A 19558-nucleotide genomic window follows, 5' to 3' on the forward strand; every position below is an offset into this window, starting at 1 on the left:
CACTGGTGCAAGTACTGCTGCAACTGAAACAGCCACAGAATTTGTCCCATTTACTTTATCTATTCAATAGACATTTTTGTCACTCTAAAATTCAAACAGCACAAATCTACATGTATAGATTTGTTTTCCTGTCTATACCGAAGAATTCGCCTAAATTATTAGTACTTCAAAGGTTCAAATGTTTTCCATCATATTACCTTTAGTGAGAACTAATTTGGCTCAAGATTCACAATTTGTCAACTAAAATGATTCATTCATATATTATATGTTTACAGGGACTAATTAGAGCTTTTTCAACCAAGAAGAAAATGTTTTTTTTTTTTTATCTTTTTTTATGTTTTATTTATTTATTTTTTTTGCAATGGTTTTTGAACTATATACATTATTTATAGAGCCTCGGATCATAATCTAAATATGAATAGTAAAATGCTATACATAGATATGCACAATCTCCTTTATACTCATTTCGTATGTAGAACTCAATCTTCTTGGGTGGAAAAGTTTAGATTATAAATCAGACATGGCTTGAATAAGATCTTTTGATTCCATCATTAAAATGTATTCTACTACTTAATAGCATTCTAAAAGTCATGTGCACCTCTTGTTGCATCCTCTCTGGAGCCAATACTTACATCCCTGTCATCAATTTCACATTACATAAACAGTTTGTGTAAAGTTGGGTACCAGAAAAAGTGAATGACTTGCATGAATTATTAACTTGGTGCCTGATAAATTAAAACCATTTAATGATATAGATTTAATAGAAATCAATAAGCATAAAATTTTACTAAAACCTTTAAGAGTATCGTGCATTGAACCATTGTTCGGGGAAAAGTATGTGCAGAAGTTTTTTGAAAAATGATATCTGAGGTTAGAAGGAAAACTTATAATTAGATCTAGGCAACAAATTAAATCTTACCTTTCTTAGCCTACACTTACCCACAGTTTCAACTCAAATTGACAAGTCACACAATACTCTTTGGTGATCATACTCTCTGGAGTTTTCGTTTTCCAAGTGACTTCAAATTTTTCTGAAAAAATATATGAACATTAGTTTTATACACAGATCAGCAGAGAAAATGAACAAAAAGTAAGCATACAAATGGAGAGAAACTAAAAGAGGAAAGAACTAATGTGTGATTGAATATGAAGTTTCAATAATTGCATACTTGCTTTATAGTATAGATAAGTAATAGCACACTATATAAGGTGGCAAAAGGAAGAAATGTGCTTTTACATTTCTAAACAAGAAAGACTTTCTAAATGTTGATAATTTCACAGCACTTAATTTGAAGTTCAAAATAGTAGAACCGCTCCTGATAAACTTAAAGATAGTAACATAAAGTATAGGAGTCAAATATAAAACAGATATTAAAAGCTCTATCAAAATCAGCCTGCAACATAATATGGACATAAATTTCATATTTTAAAATAACGTTTCTAGATACCTTGAGAATTAGCACTTACTTTTTCATCTCCACCATGAACAGTGACATTTCCAAATGCTACCATATCATCACCACAAACAATATCAATTGGTTCACCATATATGAGATAAACTACTATCTTCTTCACTATGATTCCTAACCTAGCAACAACAACAATCTGTACTTTGTCTCCAGCTTCAAGGTTTGAAATCACTTTATGCCATTCCTCTTCTCTAAGTGAAGCCAATGTATCTCCATCGTAGAGATAATGAGTGGTCTTTGTGAGATTTATGATAAACAGATTTTTAATAATATGGCCTTCAGATGCTTTGATGCTTGGAGATGAAGAGTAGGAGACACACAACATCATTGTTTTTAACTTGCATCCATTCACATGAGGGACATCGAAATTTACAAAAGAACCTTTTCCACTGAATATTAACCAATCAGGATTATTATTGCCTGGAAGCAAACATTCTCCAGGTACTCTGGCATTAAATTTCTGCATAATCAAAACATACTTTAGTATTCGAAGTTTAAGTATTAGTTGTAATTTTCACGAGTTAACTTTGAATAAGTGAATAATATATATTTGTATGAGCAAAACATCAAAATAGTATCCTAAGGATTTTGATGTTGACAAAATAGGCTACAAAATAACAAAAGAAAAAAGTTTCTTGTGGCATCGAAAATCTTTTGAGTTACAATTCTGGTGGTGGTTACTCATTTATAATTAAAGACCCGTAAATTCATGGACCTTAAAAGGTGATCCAATGGTTATAGAAAATAATTTAATATATGGCTGAGCTTTAGCATGTATGAATTTCAATGGTCAGCATTTCCAACAATATTTTGAAATACCTAAAAAAATTATAAAAAAGGAAAGAAATTATAAACTATTTTGATGATATACAACCATTTTAGCATATTTCAATCTCAAGAGTTACAAAAACAAAGAAAAAAAATGATAGAACAAAGATATAGACAAACCTGCAAAATATTCTCTCTGAGTACCTTTGTGACAGAACAATTCATTCCCATTTGGATTAAAATTGAATTCAAGGAATTTTCTGATTCAGTAACATCACCTTCACTGCAACAACCAAGTGATGATGCACATGATGATACTATCATTTCATCGCAGTTTGTGACATTACAAGTATCTGAAGCTACATCTCCTGTTATTTGGAGTTGTGAGCCACACTCCATCCTAACATTCTGAACCTGTGGAAGCTCTCTGATAATGGAGGATAGGCCTTGAGAATTTCTATTTGGGACTATTAAGGAAACAAGATTTGACAAGTCCAGAAGTGTTTGCACTTGGCGTGAGAAATTATTTGTTGGAGAGGTCCAAGACCAAATGATTGAAGGAAACACATTGCGCGATAATCCTTCAAAGTCACACAAAGAAATATACACAATGCTCTTTAATCTTAGTAGTGCATGAGGCACTTGTGTTATGGCAGTTTTATCTGCCATCAAAGTTGTTAATGATTCCATTTGTTCTATGTCTTCTTCTAACTTATCAATCGATGAACATCCTGATAGAATGAAAGTTGAGAGATTTCAACTTGTAGATGCTGCTTGGAAGTAAACGAAGCCCTGAACACCCTTTCAAATTGATTAGAAGAACTTGCTTGAGATGCTCAATGGTATGAGAAACCGAAGTCAACTTTAGGCAATATTTGAGTATTAACTTTTCAAGATTGGGCATATTTGAAAAGTCAGGAGTTTGTGTCAAGTGTTGAGAATGACTAAGATTGAGAATTTTTAGATTCTTCATCATCTGCAAGAATTTTAAGGAGATGAATTCAAGAACTAAAAAAAACTAGATTTGAATATATGAAAATTCACTTGAATTGTTTTTAGAAATTTGTCAATAGGTATATACTTTTTTTTATAAGAATTTCATTAATATGAGAAAACAGAAATACAGAAAAGGTGGGGGAATAGGGTTCCCATATAAAAAAACAAAACACAAGACAAACACCTATAAAAATGCAAAGCTCTCCAATCTTTCAACATGTACAAAAAGATCATGAGCTTTGTTTTTCTCACTTGTTATTGAAGTTTTCTTTGTTTGAGGTTTGCTATGTCCAACCACAAAAGTAAATAAAACTCAGAATTTATACCTGACCCTTCTTCCATACTAGGTCGAGTTTGCTATATTTGAAGTCAATGGCAACTAAATTTCCTTGATAAAATTTTGCAGTTGTATATTCTGGAGGACATTCATGCCAGCACAACCATCGAAGATCTGTTGAAAGGTATTTAAAGTCTCCAACAAGTTGCACATTTGCAAACTGAAGCAATCTCAGTCTCTTCATCTCCTTAAATGCTTCTGTCTTTAACTGAGTTGGATTCAATGACTTTGGCAGGTTCAAAGCAAGTCCCTCAATACCTTTTGTTCCCTACAAATTATAGGAACCAAAAAGTAAACTTGGATTAAGGGTAGCTAAAAGAGCACTAAAAATTTGAAAAGATAGTCAAATAACTAAAACTCCAATCAGGTGGAATGATAAAAATTCAAGAGAATAGAATATAATTGAAATTCCACTCCCATGTTTGAAAATATAATTGAAAAGGATGAAACAAAAGTTTTCACAATATATCATTGTTGTTATATGAATTTGAAAACATACTTGAAATTCTTACCATGTCTTTTGATAATACATTAAGCACTTCATCTGGATTCCACAACCTACTGCGTTCCTCAGGTTTCATTGGCAAACTCTCGCGAATAATTTCTCTTCCCATGTCTCGCAGCAAACCATGCATGCCAAGTTTTCCCTTGGTGTCCACAGTAATAAGGCATCGTTCCATAAGAACATTTATTCCAATTTCAGCTGAATGCCCGCAGCCATTTATTATATGAATTACATCATTTTTGTCCATTCCAATAAAGAAAAATGCTACATCAAGAAATATTTCTCTATCCCTATCATCACTTAGACCATCAAAACTTATTTTAAGCTTCTTCTGTACATCATTGTTTGGAATAGTTTTGAGTTTATTCAAAACACTCCTCCATTCATATACTTTCCTATTAAACAGATGTGACCCAATTACCTCAAGAGCCAGTGGCAATCTCTCACAATATGAAATAACTTCATTAGCAAGTGAATCGAACTCCTCTTTTGGACACGGTTCTTTGAATGCATGCCAGCTAAAAAGTTCAATGGATTCTTTGTCATTTAACTCTTTCATACTATATAACTTGTCAATTCTAAGACAACGTAGAAGATGCTCGTCTCTTGTTGTGATGATTATTATGCTACCGGGACAGAACCATTTACGGCTTGCAGCTAAAGAATTTAGCTGCTCCAATTTGTCCACATCATCAAGTACAAGAAGAATCTTTTTCTGGCCAAGTCTCTTTTCCAATATTGACTTTCCAGATTCAATGTTTTCTACCTTTATTTTCGTTGTCTTAAAAATAGAAGAAAGAAGTTGCTGTTGTAAATAAAGAATTCCATTATCTTGATCCCAAACTTCTCTTATATTTAGGAGGAAGCACCGACCTTCAAACTCGCGGAAAAGTTTATTATAAATCGCTTTGCTAATGGTTGTTTTACCACTCCCTCCCATGCCCCATATACCAAGTAGTAGAGGATTTTCTTGCTGCTGGTCTTTTAACAGTTCAATCACCTCTTCAACACGAGATTCAACTCCTACCGGATGATTAGCAACAAACAGTTCCTTCATGTCCAGCATATGAGTAATATGTTCAACAATGTTCTTAATATCCTCACTTTCATTCCTGGACCATAGGTACTAGAGATTATACAGACAGTAGGAGAAGATTTACAACTTTCTCAAGTTGTTTTAGTTTCATTGTAAGTATAATGTTGCTTAAAGTAAATAAATACATGCAAGTTAGACAAAATTAAGTTGAATTATATCAGTAAGAATTTCATAGGCATTTATATTGGAAGAAGTTAAAGAAAAAGAATTTTAGTATGCAATTCCAAAATTTAGAATTTATACAAACTTGCTAAAAAAAAACTTTACATATTTAAACACCTGTTGAATAGAGATTTCTCCAAAATATGAAGGATATTAATTAATTTACCTGGATTTTCGGATGACAAACCCTGCAATACACCCGACTTCACGGAGTGCTTTCCTCCAACTCTGCTCCTTGCCTTTTATTTTATCCGGATATCTTTTCATAAGGTTATCAAAAGCTTGTCCAAACTTACCAGTTTGATTTCGCACTTCTGAGGGATCTATATGGTAGAATACTGGCAGCACCTTTTGAGTTTTGTTTCTACAACATATCATGATGTCTTCCAACTCTTGCAAACACCATCTTGAAAATGCATAATTTGGTGACAAAATAATGATAGAAGTTTTAGACTCTCCAATTGCTTTCAGAAGCGAGATTGAGAGATTTTCCCCTCTTGCTAGCCTGTTTTCATCCTTGAAAACATAGATACCAGCATTTTCAAGAGATACATAAAGATGTGAGATGAACTTTGAGCGAGTTTCTTTCCCTCGAAAGCTCAAGAATACATCATATGGCCTTTGCTGCATAAGTTTTTAAATTTGAAAATAAAACACACTGAACTAACTTTTGGACAAGCATTAAATCTATGCAGCATACACTATAAACTGAATTAAAAGTTTTTTATTCCATACTAGGATACATTCACCTTAATTAAAAGTTTTTTTAACAATTTATTATATTAAAAAATTTATTTTTATTATTAATGAATTTATTTTGGTAAAACGGGTGGCTGATTCGTGGCTGATTTTCAGTATGCACATTACATAATTATTAAAAATAGGGTGGAGAGGTGTGAAATTTCAGGATTAAGGGAGTTGCAATTTTTTTTTCTTTGTTATATTCCAAAAAGAGTTTCAAAAACAAATGGCAACTATAAATCAATTTATGTGCACATAAACCATAACATCCTACAAACCTGAGGTTCAATCGATGATTCCTTCATATACATTATTTCTCTTCCGATGTCTTGTAGCAAACGATTCATGCAAAGCTTGTCCTTGTCAAACCACACAAGACTATGCTCTTCAATCCCTTTAATTGCCCTCGATGCATCGTGATGTCCAGCTCCTTGTAATATCTGACATATATCATTTCGGTCAACTCCAATAAAGAGATGACTCAAATAAGCTAGTTCAAGAAATATTTTCTTTTCTTCAGATCCAACAGAATCTATGTTTTCTTTTAAAACCTGCCATACATCTTGAAAGGGGAATCTTTTGAAGCTGTCCAAAACATTCTCCCACTCTTCTATACTTTTTTCAGATACAGCAGAGCCAACAGCCACAAGAGCCAGTGGCAGTCCATCAGAATATTCAATTGCATAATTAATAAGACCAGAAAAACTTCTTTCAGGAGTGGCTTTGTTGAATGCGCTCCAACTAAAAAGCTCAACACATTCATTGTAGTCCATTTCTTTCACTCTATATATATGATTAACTCCAATCTCTTGAAGTCGATCATGTTTAGTTCTTGTCGTGATGATTATTATACTCTCTGGACCAAAAATTTCACGAGTTACTGCCAAAAACCCCAGCTCCAGGTCACTTCTCACATTATCAAGTATAAGAAGTACCTTTATGCAACGAAGTCCTTCCCACCATAACTTTCTTGTTGAGTCAAAGTTATGCGCTTGTGTTTCATCTGGATCTCTCAAAATGAAATGAAGCCGCCTCCTTGTATAATCCGCCACGCTATCCTGGATGTCTGGGACAAATGTCCTCACCTCGAAATTGTGGCTAATTTGATTGTAGAGGGCTTTGGCAATTGTAGTTTTACCTATTCCCGCCATTCCCCATATTGCTATTATGAGGACACCATCTGCTTTCTGATTGTTTAAGAGTTGAATCAAATCTTTCACACGAGAGTCTACTCCCACCGGATGCTTTGCAATGAATAATTTCGTTGAATCTATCAAGGATGTAACACGTCCAACTATATGGCTCTCAACATTTCTGTTTTTCCTGAAAAAAATATAAATATAAAAAATAATCATTAACCGATAATACAAATGATTAGGGATATTAGTTAAGTTAGAAAGTTTGTTAGAAATATTGATAGCTGTCACTATGCTGTTAGGTAGTTATGCCATTGTTAAGTTAGTTAGCAGCACCCTAATCCCTCTATAAATACTAAGTACCCAACTTATATCAATCACTTTTCATCAATAGTCATCGTCAACAACAGATGAAAAATGTTAGGAGCCAACATTTTTTATCAATATTAGCCAATCCTTTGGGCCAACACTTTAATCTGAGAAAAGGACAATTTAGTCCTTGACTTTTTAATCTGCAGACATTTTCGTCTCTGAGCATTGTAAAATATATTTAAATTCCTGACGTTCCTGAAAATAAGACCGATCAGTCCCTCCGTCCCTGAGTCACCCTCAGAGCGGACGGAAAATGCTGAACTGGCTCCCCCCTATGCTTACTTGGCTCAACGGTGTTCCCACGTGGCACGTTAGTGGGATGGAGGTTTTGAAAACGAGACACATAAGTCCCTCTCACTCAAAACGACGTCGTTTTGAGTGCTGCCCTAATACTAAAATTCGTTTGGGTCGTTCATTCATGGTGGCGGCTAGTGGTGAGGAGAAGACTTGTTCAGATTTCAGTAATGGCGACGATGGCAGCGTGCGATTCCCTTCTTCGTCTCTCTCTCTCTCTTGCCTCAGATCTGATCCGCGATGGCAACTTCAAGGCAGGTCGGCGGCGATGCATGGCACAGTGGCGGCTACTTCTTCCTTGGCTCCCTTGTGCGGCGGCTTGGACTGGATGGAAGGTAAACGGCGATGATGAAGCACGAAAACGGTGGCGAGGACCCTCCAGCGGCGCCTCTCTTCAGGAGCGGCAGCGACAACGGCGTGGGGATTCGACGGTGAGGCGTGGCGGCGACAGCTCCTCCCTCCAGCTTGACGATGGCGTGACGGCGGCCCACACCCTACTGGCGACGCATCTCCCTTCTCGGATCTCTCTTCCATGTGTGTGAATGCATTTGTTTTGTGTGTGTATGATTGAGAAGGCAGAAAGAGTGAGGAGAGGAAGGTTGGGGGCTGCGCAGGTGAAGAGGAGAGAGGCGGTGAGGATAGAATTATGGTTAAAGGCAATGCAGTCATTTTACTAAAATTACTTGAGTGAGAGGGATTTATGTGTCCCGTTTTCAAAACCTCCATCCCACTAACGTGTCACGTGAGAACGCCGTTGAGCCAGGTAAGCATAAAGGGAGTCAGTATTTTCCGTCTGCACTGAAGGTGTTTTATGGACGGAGGGAGTGATCGGTCTTATTTTTAGGAACGTCAGGGATTTAAATGTATTTTACAATACTCAAGGACGAAAATGTCTGCAGGTTAAAAGGTCAGGGACTAAATTGTCCTTTTTTCTATTTTTAATTTTTTATACAATTAGAATTTAGGGTTTAGAATTTAGTCTATAATTAATTAAATTTTAACCAAAAAAAAATTTGTTAGTCACGTGGTATTGCTGGTTTTACTCGTTCTCTCTGTCTTTGTTTTCTCTCCCAACTATCTTCAAACCCTCTCAGTCTCTGGAACCTTCACAAACATTGTTCAATATGCACATTTATCAGAGGAACAGGATAAGAATTGAATGACAAAATCACGTTCCACTCTACTTTCCAACAAGCCAAAGATACTCAAAAGGTCATGGCTGATCAAGAATAAAGATCAAAGCATTAAAAAACATGGGAGAATTTAATTACCAGATATCTGAAAGAAACCTGGGTAAAATGGAAGCAGCTTGTCGAAGGGCGGTCTCATAACTCAACATCCTGTTTTCATCCCTCAAGATTCCTTGCAGAGTTCGCGACAAAATCTCCCCAAAATAGCCGCTCAGATTGCATACTTGGGAGGGATCTAAGCAATAGAACACGGGCACAACCTTCTGATCTTTCCTCCGATGACACTCCATTATTTTCACGAGGTCTTGCAATTTTAAGGTTGATTCAGCATAAGCTGTTGTGAAAACTATGATAGAAACTCTGCATCGTTCGATTGCGCCAGATAATAAAATTTTATTAGTCTTGGGCTCGGTGCGGTCTGCTAAAACATGCAGTCCAACTCTTTTGAGTGCATCATAGAGACCTGAAATAAAAGGATGAAGGAACTGCAATCCGGAACTAATGTACGCATCATATTCTTGGTTTTGGGAAGACATAGCAGCGACTGGTTAAAAGTGATGCTCTGACTCAAACATATACAAGCTGAGGCTTAGGAGGCTTATGGAGTTATGGAGGAGGCTGGAAGATCTTTTGTCAGTTAGTAGGAAGTTAGATCTTTTGTCAGTTAGTAGGAAGTTAGAGAAGAAGTAAATAGGGACTTGATACCTTCTTTGTGAAGCAAATCAAGTCAATGATAGTAGTCACTACTCACTATGACACGGTTCGGACTTGGGAATGCGATGCTGTCTCTATAACAGATTAATATTATATGTAAGCATTATGTATGTATGCATTATTTATTATTAAGGAGTGGTAGTGCCAAGCAACTTTTGTGATTTATAACGATCAAGTAGCTATCAATGATGATTTTAATAATGTGAGATTTTATCCAATGGTGTGGAATTGCTCACTTTTCATTTGCTAGTTACATGTGGCCAAAAAGTTTTATTGTCACCTAAGTTCGACCAAGTAGACCCAACACCAACAAAAATTATTCTCATTAAAAGAGTATGTACACGCGCTCAAAATCTCCAACGTTGTTCTTCGCGCTCTAAAATAAAAGACCGTTCTTCTTCTTCTTTTATTATTCTCATCACCAACAACACCAACATTTTACTCACTTTTCATTTTTTATTCAATAATAACAATTAGTAATGCGTATTTATTTTTTGTTAAGTTTTTAGATGTTATATGCTCTATATGTTACCGGCAGGATTCAACTATTCTTAATTATCTTAACTTTTGTTAATAATGTATAATTATTTATTTTAGAATTTATAAAATATTTATAACTTTTTTATTCAACTTATATATTTGAGTCCATTAGTGTTACTATGAAATTATTTTTCTGACTATTAATCATGACTCATTTTGGATTGTTACACAATTGAGGAAGGTGATGAATTTGTTGACCTGGCTATTTATGCAAATGGAGGCATCGACAATGCTAAAAGCGACCAATTTGATGAAGCCAAGCATAGCAACAAGGAGACAATGGAGCAAACCATTTTGGAACAAAAAAGGTAGAAGTTTGATGAATTTATCTCTCATTCCAATAAAGAGCTAATTAGGAGATATAAACAGTCTATATTTATGTTTTAGAAACCCATTGTTTGTTCCAAAAAGTGTGGAATTTGGTTTCTGACAACTGCAACTATGCTCTCTGTCCACTTCATTGATTCTTTTTTTCAAGCAATTATTGTTGAATTTGAATCCGTTACATTGAAGTGGTTATGTCCAACCAGTAATGGAAATCCAAGCAAAGCTAGGGTGATCATCGGCTCAGGTTCCAAGCAGTATCGGTTTCTCATCATGGTTTTTACTTCTTGAAGATGGATCCTGATCTACCGAATCTGAAGATTTAGGGAGAGAGGTCAATCTTTTCTTCCAACAATTATTCTCATCAATTGAACCGATTGATTTACAAGTCTTGGCAGAGCAGTAACTCCCCCAATTGGTTGTAGAAATCTTCTTAAAAATGTTTCTAAAGATAAGGTGAGAATAATTATTATGAAAATGGGATCTTTCAAGGCACCAGATAGAGCCAGATGGGTTCCAATTCCATCATGAGATTAATCAGAGGAACTGGGAGATTCAGCCAAGTGTAATTCAGATATCAGGTAACTATGTAACTGGCTGGATGGCAAATGATGCTTTAAAACAGAGAGGTTATATAAGATGTTAGGTAGTGTTTGTTTTGAGATACTGAGACAGAGACTGAAAGACTGAGACTCAGTATTGTGTTTGTTAGTTTAAAAACTAGTACTAAAATTTCTGTCTCTGTCTCTAAAATTTCAGTATTTCAGTACTTCCAAAAAGTAGGGACACAGGGACTGAAGTTTTTAAAGATGGAGATTGAAATTTTAATAACATTTTATACCTAAAATACTTTCATTTCAATTAATTAATTCTAATTTTATCCTTTGTGTAAATTAAATTAGAGTTTCATTCTTGTTTCAATTCATGTCTCTTATTTTGCACCAAACAGAATACTGAGATTTATTTCCATCACTGTCTCTTATTCTCTGTCTCTCAGTCTCAGTCTCAGTCTTTCCGTCTCTATCTCTCCACCAAACGCTACCTTAGAGCCTGAGCATCAGGTGCAACATATTTGGTATCACAAGACTTAAGATAGATTATATATGAGGGACGGATCCACTTATATGGGTGTGGGAAGCAAATGCCCCCACTATAATTTAAAATTTTATTGAATAGTATATAATAATAATATTTATTTGTTCCCGCTAAATTATTAAATTTGACCCCACAATAATTTTTTATTCAACTTTCGACACTTGATAGCCAATTTGAGAATTTCATATTAGATGTCCACTATAATGATCAATTTTCAAATTTAAATAAAATTGATGTTCTTTCTTAGAAATTGACTAGAACGAATATTATTTATTCATTTGTGTTTCTTCTTTTAAAATTAACTTTAGTTTTTTTTTTTCATAATAACTACACTAATTAAATGAATGTTTTCAACTATGAATATCATCAAGAGCTAATTGTATAAAAGTTGAGTTTTAAATAATTGTTTAACGACATATACAAAAAAAAATATTTTAATTATATTGTAAGGTTTCAAAATATGAAATATGAAAAATTAAATTTTAAATTATATGTTATTATTTAAATTATTATTTTAGTATTTTAATTTGTAATTAGATATTTTGAAACATAATCATATTTTATAATAACAAAATATAATTATAACAATAATTATGCTACGTATACATAAAATAATCACTTGTACAGAATAAATCTTAAGATATAAATTTTGAAATATAAAATACATATTAAAAATAAGTTAAATGATATATGTATTTATACATAAATTTATAGTAGATTATTTAATAACTAATTTTTTATGTAAACATAATATTTTTATTATAAAATTTATTATAATGTTATGTATATCGAACTATTGACCTTTCAGATCTAAAGTTCTAATACCATGTCATGATACCACTCATCCCATTGGCTCTCCATACTTTCCCTTTTAATTTTAAGCAGGTGACATTGTCAACTATAGGTTAAATTATTAGTACTTCAAAGGTTCAAATGTTTTCCATCATATTACCTTTAGTGAGAACTAATTTGGCTCAAGATTCACAATTTGTCAACTAAAATATTTCATTCATATATTATAAGGGTAGCTAAAAGAGCACTAAAAACTTGAAAAGATAGTCAAATAACTAAAACTCCAATCAGGTGGAATGATAAAAATTCAAGAGAATAGAATATAATTGAAGTTCCACTCCCTTGTTTGAAAATATAATTAAAAAGGATGAAACAAAAGTATTCACAATATATCATTGTTGTTATATGAATTTGAAAACATACTTGAAATTCTTACCATGTCCTTTGATAATACATTAAGCACTTCATCTGAATTCCACAACCTACTACGTTCCTCAGGTTTCATTGGCAAACTCTCGCGAATAATTTCTCTTCCCATGTCTCGCAGCAAACCATGCATGCCAAGTTTTCCCTTGGTGTCCACAGTAATAAGGCATCGTTCCATAAGAACATTTATTCCAATTTCAGCTGAATGCCCGCAGCCATTTAATATATCAGTTACATCATTTTTGTCCATTCCAATAAAGAAAAATGCTACATCAAGAAATATTTCTCTATTCCTATCATCACTTAGACCATCAAAACTTATTTTAAGCTTCTTCTGTACATCATTGTTTGGAATAGTTTTGAGTTTATTCAAAACACTCCTCCATTCATATACTTTCCTATTAAACAGATGTGACCCAATTACCTCAAGAGCCAGTGGCAATCTCTCACAATATGAAGCAACTTCATTAGCAAGTGAAGCAAACTCTTCTTTTGGACATGGTTCTTAAAATGCATGCCAGCTAAAAAGTTCAATGGATTCTTTGTCATTTAACTCTTTCATACTATATAACTTGTCAATTCTAAGGCAACGTAGAAGATGCTCGTCTCTTGTCGTGATGATTATTATGCTACCGGGACAGAACCATTTACGGCTTGCAGCTAAAGAATTTAGCTGCTCCAATTTGTCCACATCATCAAGTACAAGAAGTATCCTTTTCTGGCCAAGTCTTCTCTCTAATATTGATTTTCCAGATTCAGTGTTTTCAATCTTTATTTTCGTTGTCTTGTAGATAGCAGAAAGAAGTTGTTGTTGTAAATGAAGAATTCCATTATCTTGATCCCAAACTTCTCTTATATTTAGGAGGAAACACCGACCTTCAAACTCACGGAAAATTTTATTATAAACCGCTTTGGCAATGGTTGTTTTACCACTCCCTCCCATGCCCCATATACCAAGTAGTAGAGGATTTTCTTGTTGCTGGTCTTTTAATAGTTGAATCACCTCTTCAACACGAGATTCAACACCTACGGGATGATTAGCAACGAACAATTCCTTCATTTCCAGCATATGAGTAACTTGTTCAACAATGTTCTTAATATCCTCACTTTCATTCCTGCACCGTAGGCACTAGAGATTATACACACAGTAAGAGAAGATTTACAACTTTCTCAAGGTGTTTTAGTTTCATTGTAAGTATAATGTTGCTTAAAGAAAATAAACACACGCAAGTTAGACAAAATTAAGTTGAATTATATCAGTAAGAATTTCATATGCTTTTATATCGGAAGAAATTTTAAAGAAAAAGAATCTTAGTATGCAATTCCTAAATTTAGAATTTGTCCAAACTTTATATATTTAAACACCTGTAGATAGAATAGAGAGATTCCTGCAAAATATGAAGGATATTAATTAATTTACTTGGATTTTCGGATGACAAACCCTGCAATGCACCCAACTTCACGGAGTGCTTTCCTCCAACTCTGCTCCTTGCCTTTTATTTTGTCCGGGTTTCTTTTCATAAGATTATCAAAGCTTGTCCAAACTTACCAGTCTGATTTCGCACTTCCGAGGGATCTATATGGTAGAATACTGGCAGCACCTTTTGAGTTTTGTTTTTACAACATATCATGATGTCTTCCAACTCTTGCAAACACCATCTTGAAAATGCATAATTTGGTGACAGAATAATGATAGAAGTTTTAGACTCTCCAATTGCTTTCAGAAGCGAGATTGAGAGTTTTTCCCCTCTTGCTAGGCGGTTTTCATCCTTAAAAACATAGATACCAGCATTTTCAAGAGATGCATAAAGATGTGAGATGAACTTTGAGGAGTTTCTTTGCCTCGAAAGCTCAAGAATACATCATATGGCCTTTGCTGCATAAGTTTTTAAATGTGAAAATAAAACACACTGAACTAACTTTTGGACAAGTATTAAATCTATGCAGCATACACTATAAACTGAATTAAAAGTTTTTTATTCCATAGTAGGATACATTCACCTTAATTAAAAGTTTTTTTAACAATTTATTATATTAAAAATTTTATTTTTATTATTAATGAATAAATTGAGTTGCAATTTTTTTTCTTTCTTTGTTATGTTCCCAAAAGAGTTTCAAAAACAAATGGCAACTATAAATCAATTTATGTGCTCATAAACCATAACATCCTACAAACCTGAGGCTCAATCGATAATTCCTTCATATACATTTCTCTTCCGATGTCTTTTAGCAAACGATTCATGCAAAGCTTGTCCTCATCAAACCACACAAGACTATGCTCTTCAAGTCCTTTAATTGCTCTTGGTGCGGCATTACGTCCAGCTTCTTGTAATATCTGATTTATATCATTTCGATTCATTCCAATAAAGAGATGTCTCAAATAAGCTAGTTCAAGAAATATTTCCTTTTCTGCATATCCAACAGAATCTATGTTTTCTTTTAAAACCTGCCAGTGCCATACATCTTGAAAGGGTAATCGTTTGAAGTTGTCCAATACATTCTCCCACTCTTCTACACTTTTTTCAGAAACAGCAGAGCTAACACACACAAGAGCCAGCGGCAGTCCATCAGAATATTCAATTGCATAATTAATAAGACCAGAAAAACTTCTTTCAGGAGTGGCTTTGTTGAATGCGCTCCAACTAAGAAGCTCAACACATTCGTTGTAGTCCATTTCTTTCACTCTGTATATATGATTAACTCCAATCTCTTGATGTCGATCATGTTTAGTCCTTGTCGTGATGATTATTATACTCCCTGGACCAAAGCCTTCACGAGTTACTGGCAAAACCTCCAGCTCTCTTTCACTTCTCACATTATCAAGTATAAGAAGTACCTTTAAGCAACGAACTCCTTCCCACCATAACTTTCTTGTTGAGTCAAAGTTATGCGCTTTTCTTTTAACTTGGTCTCTCAAAAACAAAAGAAGCTCCCTCCTTAGATAATCCTCCTCCCTATCCTGGATGTGTGGGACAAATGTCCTCACCTCGAAATTGTGGCTAATTTGATTGTAGAGGGCTTTGGCAATTGTAGTTTTACCTATTCCCGCCATTCCCCATATTGCTATTATGAGGACACCATCTGCTTTCTGATTGTTTAAGAGTTGAATCAAATCTTTCACACGAGAGTCTACTCCCACCGGATGCTTTGCAATGAATAATTTTGCTGAATCTATATCAAGGATGTAACATGTCCAACTATATGGCTCATAACTTTTCTGTTATTACTGAAAAAATATAAATATAAAGCATAATCATTAACCAATAATACAAATTATTAAGGATAGAGGAATGTTAGAAGACAGTGAGAATTTATTGTTTTGGCCATTAGTTAGCTATTAATGTTTAAAATTATAAGATAAAACTAGACATTTTAATTTTTAATAAAAAATTGTTTTAAAAATTTTTAAAAATTATTTTTATTAGAAAAATTAATTTTTGTGTCATTTTAAAAAAATTAATTTATCTTAAATCGTAGGTTTTGAGAACATAATTATCTTATAATATAATTTATTAATAACTTATTTGTCCAATACACCCAGTTGGGTTATCTGAAAACGACAGCAAGCTTCTAGAAGCAAAGGGGGACCAAGGGCTTCTACGTATACCATGACGTTTATGCCAAAATGGCCCAAATTGGTCAATACAGTGGGTGTGGAAATTGTTACCCACACATTATTCCAGTTTGTCTTATATCGTTTCATATTGATTTATCTTGATATAAAATTTTAACCTTTTTCCCTTTTCTTTCTTTTTTCAAGTTATAGTTATTATTTAAGAGAGCTTATTTTCAAACCGAAACCAATCATTTCAATCACTTTGGTCTAGTGGCGAGGACTTTGAATAATCTGCAAGCACAAGTCGTAGATAAGAAGTTTCAAATTTCTCCGTCATCATTTAAACCGGTAATTATGATTGGTGAAAACCATAGCAATTTTCTAATTCATTTAGAAGCTCGATGAGCAGAATGGCCTCTATAATAATTGCACAAAACTCCATTCCTATTCACTCCTCACACTCAAAACCATAATGGCAATCCCTTCACTTTAACCTTCTTTCTTACTTCTAAATTAAACTCAACAATTTATCTGCGAAATTAAACAATTTTTGCTTAACATGGGTAGTGAAGAGTGTAATTTGCACATATTCTTCTTTCCTTTCTTAGCTCATGGCCACATGATTCCCACCGTTGACATGGCCAAACTCTTTGCTTCAAGAGGAGCCAAAGCCACCATAATCACCACACCAATAAACGAACCTTTCATCTTCAAAACCATAGAAAAAGCTAAGACTCATGGCAAAGGTAGTATCCACATCAAAACCGTCGAGTTTCGCCCCGTTGACTTTGGTTTACCTGAAGGTTGCGATAACGTTGACTTTATTCGTTCATCGGATAAGATTCCTCAGTTCTTTGAAGCCACTAGGTTTCTACAAGAACCATTTGAGCGGTTATTGATTCAGCATAATCCTGATTGTGTTGTCTCTGATATGTTCTATCCATGGACTACTGATTCTGCTGCTAAGTTTGGGATTCCTAGGATTATGTTTCATGGAACTAATTTCTTCTTCATGTGTGTTAGTGAATCTACCAGACTCTATGAGCCTCACAAGAATGTTTCTTCCGATTCGGAATACTTTGTCATTCCTAATCTACCGGATGAGATTAAAATGACAAGGATGCAGATGCCGCCTTTCGCTTTGCACAACGAAGGAAAAGGCACGCACCCCATCGCCAAATTGTCGAAGGAAGCAATCGAATCAGAGAAGAAGAGCTATGGAACAGTGGTTAATAGTTTCTACGAACTGGAGAAAGATTATGCAGATCATTTCAGGAATGTTCTTGGAAGAAAAGCATGGCATATTGGACCTTTGTTTCTTATAAACAAGGACGACACTCAAGACAAAGCTCAAAGAAGAAAAGATGCATCTATTGATGAAAACGAGTGTTTGAAGTGGCTTGACACAAAGAAGCCCAATTCAATTGTTTATGTTTGCTTTGGAAGCATTGCGAATTTTCCGGATTCTCAGCTAAGAGACATTGCTATTGGTCTCGAGGCGTCGGGGCAACATTTCATTTGGGTAGTGAAGAAAAGCAAGGAAGATGGAGATGAGTGGCTACCAGAGGGGTTCGAGAAGAGAATGGAAGGAAAGGGACTAATCATAAGAGGTTGGGCGCCACAAGTGTTGATTCTTGAGCACCAAGCAATCGGAGCCTTTGTTACTCATTGTGGTTGGAATTCGACTTTAGAAGCAGTGACTGCTGGGGTGCCAATGGTAACTTGGCCTATTGCGGCAGAGCAGTTTTATAATGAGAAATTGGTGACTGAGATTCTTAAAATCGGAGTGCCCATTGGCGCGAAAAAATGGTTGAGATTGATAGGGGATACGGTTAAATGGGAGGCAGTGGAGAAAGGTGTGAAGAAAATAATGGTAGGAGAAGAAGCAGAGGAAATGAGGAATAAGGCTAAAGTGTTGTCTCAGTTGGCTAAGAGTGCTGTGGAAAGGGGAGGATCATCGTACTCTGATTTAGATGCACTCATTGTGGAGTTGGCTTCACACAAGCACTGATTTCCCATATTTTAAAAATAGATTACTCGTTTTAATTTAGCAACTTCAGTTGTAATTTTAAATCACAAGGATTTTTCTTGCCAATAAGTTATAATTCAAATGGTATATGATACCATATATATATATATATATATATATATATATATATATATATATATATATATATATATATATATTAGTTTAAAAAAATCATATTTTTATGATAAAATAATGTTATTTTTATTTATTATTTTAATAATCATATCATACAAATACTATGTCTTATCATCAATTATATTTTATTTTATATAATCAATTTGTTTATTAAAAAATATTTTTTTTATTTTTTTATTTGTTTGCATTCTATTTATATGTTTACATATATTAATGTTATTTTCATTCTTTAAATGTTTGGGACATAAATTGATATTTTTTAACCTTTACTTAAAATATTTTTTTAATTTCCTACTATTTTTTATAGTAATGTGTTTTGTATTCATTAACCCTTGGAATTCTAATTTCCTACCTCTTGCGTTTTTTTGTAAATAATTAAAAAAAGAATGAATGAGAATGAAAAACATATAAAAATGTTATATTAAATTTAAGAAATTTTTAACAATTAATATAAGAGATTAAGAAATAAAGAGTAGTAAGAGTCTTAATATGTATATAAGTTGTAGAATTTGAATATTTGTAACTGAATTTTTTATAATTATTATTATTATGACATTTTTAATGTATATTTATTACATTTAATTAGTACTTAATGTTTCAATTGAATAATAATAGATAAAATTTTTTTGTTTTAATTTTTTAAAAATATTTTACTAAACAGTGATTGGTTGATTTTAATCTTTTGCCAAATCATTAGAATTGCTGATGTGACATCATTAGCAAAAAAAAGATGGCTTAAATTCATTACAAAAAAAGTTAGTATCATTTTTTATGTATTATAAATAGATATGTTATTGGATTACTAAATTAAAGATACTAGAATAAAGAAATTGATTTGATGGTGGCTAGCAATCCATTAATACTTTATTTAATTAATACTA

General features: G+C 33.7%; 4 protein-coding genes and 1 long non-coding RNA gene across 5 annotated transcripts; 2 read left to right on the forward strand and 3 right to left on the reverse strand.

The window, feature by feature from the left end:
• Window positions 1-756: 756 nt before the first annotated feature.
• LOC112749528 (disease resistance protein RPP2A-like) lies at window positions 757-9984 on the reverse strand. The gene is given in 9 exon segments (XM_072219439.1): window positions 757-1031; window positions 1468-1929; window positions 2418-2985; window positions 2987-3213; window positions 3560-3838; window positions 4083-5187; window positions 5500-5957; window positions 6353-7397; window positions 9148-9984. Coding segments are annotated over 9 exon segments (4644 nt in total). The 5' UTR covers window positions 9603-9984; the 3' UTR covers window positions 757-986.
• Window positions 7988-9996, forward strand: LOC112749608 (uncharacterized). Its single transcript, XR_003175131.3, has 2 exons — window positions 7988-8783; window positions 9016-9996. It is a non-coding gene; the product is annotated as an uncharacterized lncRNA (long non-coding RNA).
• Window positions 9997-12828: 2832 nt separating this feature from the next.
• LOC140177197 (disease resistance protein Roq1-like) lies at window positions 12829-16660 on the reverse strand. Its single transcript, XM_072210153.1, has 3 exons — window positions 16565-16660; window positions 15134-16174; window positions 12829-14726 (listed from the first exon to the last, which is right to left on the reverse strand). The coding sequence occupies exons 1-3, from the start codon at window positions 16658-16660 to the stop codon at window positions 14475-14477; spliced, it is 1389 nt and encodes a 462-aa protein (XP_072066254.1). The 3' UTR covers window positions 12829-14474.
• On the reverse strand, window positions 12914-14017 carry LOC140177195 (disease resistance protein RUN1-like). Its single transcript, XM_072210150.1, has 3 exons — window positions 13609-14017; window positions 13382-13461; window positions 12914-13291 (listed from the first exon to the last, which is right to left on the reverse strand). The coding sequence occupies exons 1-3, from the start codon at window positions 14015-14017 to the stop codon at window positions 12914-12916; spliced, it is 867 nt and encodes a 288-aa protein (XP_072066251.1).
• Window positions 16071-18608, forward strand: LOC112749568 (scopoletin glucosyltransferase). The gene has a single exon (XM_025797858.3). The coding sequence runs from the start codon at window positions 17073-17075 to the stop codon at window positions 18522-18524; it is 1452 nt and encodes a 483-aa protein (XP_025653643.1). The 5' UTR covers window positions 16071-17072; the 3' UTR covers window positions 18525-18608.
• The last annotated feature ends 950 nt before the right edge of the window (window positions 18609-19558 follow it).

This window comes from Arachis hypogaea, chromosome 2 (assembly GCF_003086295.3).
Source record: "Arachis hypogaea cultivar Tifrunner chromosome 2, arahy.Tifrunner.gnm2.J5K5, whole genome shotgun sequence".
Classification (NCBI taxonomy): Eukaryota; Viridiplantae; Streptophyta; class Magnoliopsida; order Fabales; family Fabaceae; genus Arachis; species Arachis hypogaea.